The sequence below is a fragment of the Salvia miltiorrhiza genome, chromosome 5 (assembly GCF_028751815.1).
Source record: "Salvia miltiorrhiza cultivar Shanhuang (shh) chromosome 5, IMPLAD_Smil_shh, whole genome shotgun sequence".
Classification (NCBI taxonomy): domain Eukaryota; kingdom Viridiplantae; phylum Streptophyta; class Magnoliopsida; order Lamiales; family Lamiaceae; genus Salvia; species Salvia miltiorrhiza.
This window is the reverse complement of record NC_080391.1, coordinates 39,143,174-39,149,359: the sequence shown is the minus strand read 5'-3', so window position 1 is coordinate 39,149,359 and position 6,186 is coordinate 39,143,174. Positions and strand designations below refer to the sequence as shown.

Genomic DNA, 6,186 nt, shown 5'->3' with positions numbered 1-6,186 from the left:
ATATGTTTATACCATGTTTTAACAGGCGGCGCCGCTGCCCACCTTCGATTCTCGGTAGCATCGCCACCCTCGGCCACCACTTTGCGGAGCTAAGGTTTTGAAGAGACAAAAGATAAATTGTGGCAGGTGTGAGAGACGAGTGAGAATTAGTTGGGGACTTAATTTGTTGAGCATTTATGAGTTTGTGTGTTTCATGGTTGTCCGGTGAAGGTGGCGATGGGGATGAGCCTGGACTGAGGGAAAGAGGGAGCAGCCCGGCGGCGGCTTCAGTTGTAAGTCACCGGTCGAGGGAAGTAACGGGAGACAAGGGGCGACGCCGACTGCTTAACTGGGCTGCCGCTACTCGTTGGTCAAGCAAAAGGGCTGGTGGCGACGGCGGTGGTACTATAGCGTGCTGTCGCTCGACCGGAAGAGAGAGAGAGAGAGAGAGAGAGAGAGAGAGAGAGAGAGAGAGAGAGGAAGGCAGCGATGCTGCTGTGGTCATGGTGGCCCTTTGCCGTTGATTATTCAGCCGAGAGAAGGGGAAGGGGGCAGAGTTTTAGGGATTCAATTTTTATTTTATTTTTAATCTAAGCGGTTTCTGGATATAAGCATCTGGACAGGTATAATTTGGGTGTACCGTACACCGAATGTAGAAGAGATTTTGTGCATGAAAAAGGAGATTTCTATTTATTATATGAAAACACAGTTTTTGGCAAAATGGTAATTAAAGAATCATGTTAAAGGTATTTATAAAATTCAACAAATTCTAATCCCATATATTTTCTCTCTCCTCTCTCCTCTCTCTCCTCTTTCATCATACGATTTCTTTCAATTTTCCATACATACTCTCTCTCTCTCTCTATCATATTCTCTTTTTCATATTTTTTTGATTTTTTTTAAAAAAATCAAATTTTATTTAAAAAAATATTCATTATATATATCTTAAATTAAAGATAAATGCAAGATCTTTAATTTGGTATAAAAATTATCAAATATAAATTTAAAATAAATAAATTATTATATTTTAAAATTTTAAGATGTTTATTTTTTCTCTCTCCTCTTTTTTTAATCAAATTTTCATATTTTTTGTCTTTTCTTATTTATATGGTTGTTTTAAGGTTGTCGTTATTATTAATATTTTTTCTCTCTCCTTCTACAAAATTTTGTTTCTACTCTCTTCTCTTTTGATAAAAAAAAATAAATATCATTGAAACATTATATTTATATGTTGAATTATTTTAATAAGCATAACATAAAGATACCTTTAATTCTTCTGTGGAAATATCACATCTCCTTAATACTAAACAAACGTTTACTTTTTCTCTTTGGTTTACTATTCTATATAAATTTAGTGGCCTTTGCACATCAATTTTGAAATATATATTAAAATTATCCAATTATTATATATTTTTTATTTTGCATACTCGCTTATTTTTTGGTCAAATTTTGTGCTGAAAATATGAAATCCTACGTACCATATTTGTCGATTACTAATACAATGTTAATTTGGGCATATTAAAACAATGTCATTTACGTTTAAAATTAACATCTAACTAAATAAATTAAGAATTGAAATATTAAATTGAGAGAAAGTGAGATGAATGAAGCTGATGAGAGAAAATGACAAGAAGTAATCTAAGAAATCAAAGTAATAGATAGAAACTCTTTTTGCTGCAAAAAATATGATTAGATATAAGGATTATAGGAGAAAATGAAATAGGAATTAAAATAATTTTAGGGTTTTTAATTATCTAACAGCCTGAAACGACGTTGTTTCCATCCAACTGACGTTATATCTATTTTACACACAATCATATTTATGTCAACCTGGGATTATATGAAAAATAGAATTTCAAAAATATTTTTTTTATGATTGTGAATGAAGGTATTTAATTACTATATAATAATAATGTGTGATGTCAATTGCCATTATAAGTAATTTAAATAGTTTACAAATAATTATAAATATACGTTTATATACCATGTTCAAAATTATAATCAATAAAATTCTATAAACTTTGAAATTATACCTTTTTAGCAAAAAAATGATTTTAGAAATGTATTTAAATAAGTATGTTTGAAGGAGAAAGCTAAAGCAAAATGATATATTTCATTTTTATTGGGATTTATTTTTTGGCATCAAATAATTATTCAATTATTTCATTAGTATTCTAAAAAATTCTAATAATATAATTTATTTTCCTACTGATCAATTGAAGCTTTTCTAATAAGATGACATAGGTAATGAGCTAACTTAGAAAAAATAATTTTATGCATGTTTAGCTCATATTTTAAAAATATATATTGTGATGTGAATACTTTTTTTTTCTTCGTTTCTTTTAATTTGAATGATGTGTTTATTCTATAATTTTAGGGAAGAAAACAAAGTTTTCCATCAAATAGGTGAAAAATTAAAAATGATACTTTTGAAAATTATAAAATAAAATTAAGGATCTTTACTGAGTAATTGATGTAGATTATTTTAATTTTATAAGAAAAAATAATTTATATTTACTTATATCCTAACTATATTTAATATTTATTTTTTTATTCATTTGATGCATCATTTAATTTTTTTTATATAAATTAATATGATTAAATAAAGAAATTTAAAGGTCGCACCACAAGGGCTCGAACTCAAGACTTTCGGTTTTAGATATTAACCCCTAATCACTTAGCCGATGCACACACTACATCGTTTAATTTTGATGCAAAGCTACATTCGCCGTGTATCGCATGGGGAGGGTATTAGTTGTATATGAAAAATGAGATATTTAAGTAGCGTGAAAAGCAACAAAAGCCAAAAGGCGATGAAACCATTGTAGCTTGAAGTGGAGTGAAATATGGAGTGATTTTGTATTGGGTTTGAGAAGCGGTTAATAGATGGGATCATGGGATGATTGGAGGAGTCGAACAAGGAGACGCTAACACGTCATGGATGCGGGAAATGCGTGTCCACCGTATCATCATCTCTCTTCCAACATTTATCACTACCAGATATACATCACTTTACAATAAAATCCATCACTTCTTCATATAAACTATGACAGGGAAGGATATCATCCAAAAAGTTAAGGTACTTGTCATCTTTGCCCACCTTAATTATCGTATAAATTTTTGTTCGTTTATGTTGTTCTATATTTCCTCTGGGATTTGCATTACGTATTGTGTTATGGGCACTTTACAATTAGTATCTTCAGCAGATATGGCAAAACGGGGAAGCTCAACAAGAATGCTATTTCCCATTCTAATTAAATCTAATTTGGATTCATCGATTTCGAATTAGAGTTTTTAATTAGGGCGAATGTGTATAATCGTGAGCGTGCAAGTGTGTGTGGGGTAGTATTACTATTGTAATCATGTTTGCTCCATGCTCTATTAATTGTGATGCTTAGATATTTTATGCTCATCTCTCTTCACTTGACAACAGAAAACACTATCTCATCGTAACAAAGGGATTAAGTTTAGTTTAGATTTGTAAACCATAATTGTGAACAATGTTGCTTGATTCATCAATGCAACTGAATGGCTTCCACAAACAGAGTTCATGTTTTAGTTAGACAGATGATATGTTACAATTAAATGGTAATTGTGCGTCGTGACGACAGTTGTTATCTTCAAGAAAATAAATGATCAAAACTAGAAAGTGGAAATGTAATAGTAAAAAGTACTAGTAGATTCATATCCTTCACTTTTACAAGTGTTTTTTGTCATTGTTTTCAGCCGACTTATGGGTTTGTTTTGGTGTGCAGGAAAAGGTTGGTATAAGTCCAGCAATAACATCTGATAGAGGAAAAGGGAAAAGTAAGATGTCAAAGCAAATTACACATGGATATCATTTGGTGGAGGGAAAATCAGGGCACGCCATGGAAGATTATGTTTTTGCTGAATTTAGACAAGTGGATGAAAATGAGCTTGGTCTGTTTGCTATATTTGATGGGCATTTGAGTCGAGAGATCCCTAACTATCTCAAATCTCATCTTTTTAACAACATTCTGAAAGAGGTGAAGACAAATTAAGCTGTATGAGAAATGATGACAAGTTGTGATTTCTAACTCGTGTTGCCTTGCCTTGCAGCCGGACTTTTGGAGTGCAAGTGATGCTGCTATCAGGAGAGCATATCGCATAACTGATAGCACGATACTGGAGAAAGCCAAGGATCTGGGAAAAGGGGGTTCCACAGCTGTGACAGCTATATTGATCAATTGTCAGAAGCTCGTGGTTGCCAATGTTGGAGACTCTCGTGCAGTGATTTGCAAGAATGGTGTGGCGAAGCAGTTATCAATTGATCATGAGCCTGAAAAGGAAAGGGACACTATTGAGAACAAGGGTGGCTTCGTATCAAAGTTTCCAGGTATCTTTCATTTGGTAGCAACTCAAATCCGTTAAGATTCTAGTGGAACCTCATCACTCGTGTGTACAAATCTGGATAGCTAAAAGAGTGATAAAATAAAACCAAATGCTTTCATATATGATTTGTTTTATCAGGTGATGTGCCGCGTGTTGATGGACAACTAGCAGTAGCAAGGGCATTTGGCGATAAAACTCTCAAGGATCATCTTAGTTCAGAACCAGATGTGATAGTAGAGATTATAGATGATGAAACTGAATTTATGATCTTGGCCAGTGATGGTGTTTGGAAGGTCAGTGCTTATTATGTGTTCTCTGTCACTTTAAGAGCTCTGTTTACAATATGTTTTCTATCTCATTTATCCGTTCAATACCATCTGATTGATATTTTTGGATATGAAATACCAGGTTATGTCGAATCAAGATGCAGTGAACTGCATCAGGCAAATCAAAGATGCCCGATCCGCAGCTAAACGACTAAATGAAGAAGCACTTGCTAGAAAAAGCACAGACGACATCTCCTCTATTGTTGTAAGGTTCGGCTAGGTTTTTTCTTTCATGTTTCTTGGACAAAGGTATGATTTGGATAGTTGGCTTAGCTTGTAGATCACAACCTTATTAGAACACTTTATATTTTGGTGTATCGTTTATAGATAACATGATTATCTCTGTCACTCTTCCCATTGTGTCGTTTAACTGCGAGAAAACAAGAAAGGTAGTCACCCAAACGCTGAACTGCTAATTAACAAAACGAGCAACGCAACCCTTGTGTTTGTGTTTCCATCTGTTCCTTGAACCCTTTGAAGGCGAATATGCCGCGGCAGGTCCCAAAAGCAACAGCTCCTAAGGAAATTATCTCAGAGCATCCTTGGTGGAGACTGGAGAGCCTCGTTCCCTTCACAATGGGGTTCTATAGATTTCGTTTTTATTTTATAAATAAATAATGTATTTTAAAGTTAAAATAAATATTAAATTTTAAAATTTTATTAAATTTAAGATCGAATATTATGATAATTAATAGTATGTGGTTTTATGTGATGCACGAGCTGTAATAAATTTGTATGATGAAGTGGAATGCACAGGTAATGAGGGTATCAAAATTGAGTGGAAAAAAATTCACTGAAATTAATGTTTATTAAATGTGAATATAGTTTAAATTATACAAGGTAGTTTCTGAAAAAGAAAAACATATAATTGTTGTGGACATATGAAAATAATATTTTCTACGTTCATTAAAATTATAACATTTTTTATGGACACATATTTTAATAAAATGTGTGGTATTTTTTAGGTAGTGAAGAGGAGGTTTTATTATTGTTTAAATGATCAATGAAATTGAATTAAGTGTGACTTTCTTGTAAATAAGAAATATTTATAAGGATAAAATATATAAAAAAAGATGTATGACCATGTTTTAAAAAGTAAAGTGTCATATTTTTTGTGGATGTTATCAATGACAAAAATGTCATAGTTTTCATGGACAGAAAAAATAATAAATATGCACTCTCTCCGTCCACAAAACAAGTACCTACTTGGTGTTCGGCACGCAGACTAAAAAAGCTAAAAAAAGTGTTGTGAAAGACTAAAATGATAGTGTTAATGACTTTTACTAATTTTTCATTAGCATAAAGGCATTTAACATTAGTTCTATTCATTTACTTTTTAAAAGTACATCTATCAATACAAGAGTCAATAAATACAAGTGAAAGTTGGGTGAACACATTAATTTCACCCAACTCCTTAAAATGGCAGAAAATAAAGAGTCTTCAAAGCTCACTAATGATGAAAGAAATCAAGTAGCACAGTGATTGTTGCAACGGAGTTCCAACGGCAAACTTCAATACGGTGCAAAGA

General features: G+C 32.5%; 1 protein-coding gene across 1 annotated transcript; it reads left to right on the top strand.

The window, feature by feature from the left end:
* Positions 1-2,766: 2,766 nt before the first annotated feature.
* LOC131024366 (probable protein phosphatase 2C 39) lies at positions 2,767-5,006 on the top strand. The gene is made up of 5 exons (XM_057953874.1): positions 2,767-3,058; positions 3,735-3,986; positions 4,060-4,336; positions 4,471-4,625; positions 4,741-5,006. The coding sequence occupies exons 1-5, from the start codon at positions 3,026-3,028 to the stop codon at positions 4,876-4,878; spliced, it is 855 nt and encodes a 284-aa protein (XP_057809857.1). The 5' UTR covers positions 2,767-3,025; the 3' UTR covers positions 4,879-5,006.
* Positions 5,007-6,186: the final 1,180 nt, after the last annotated feature.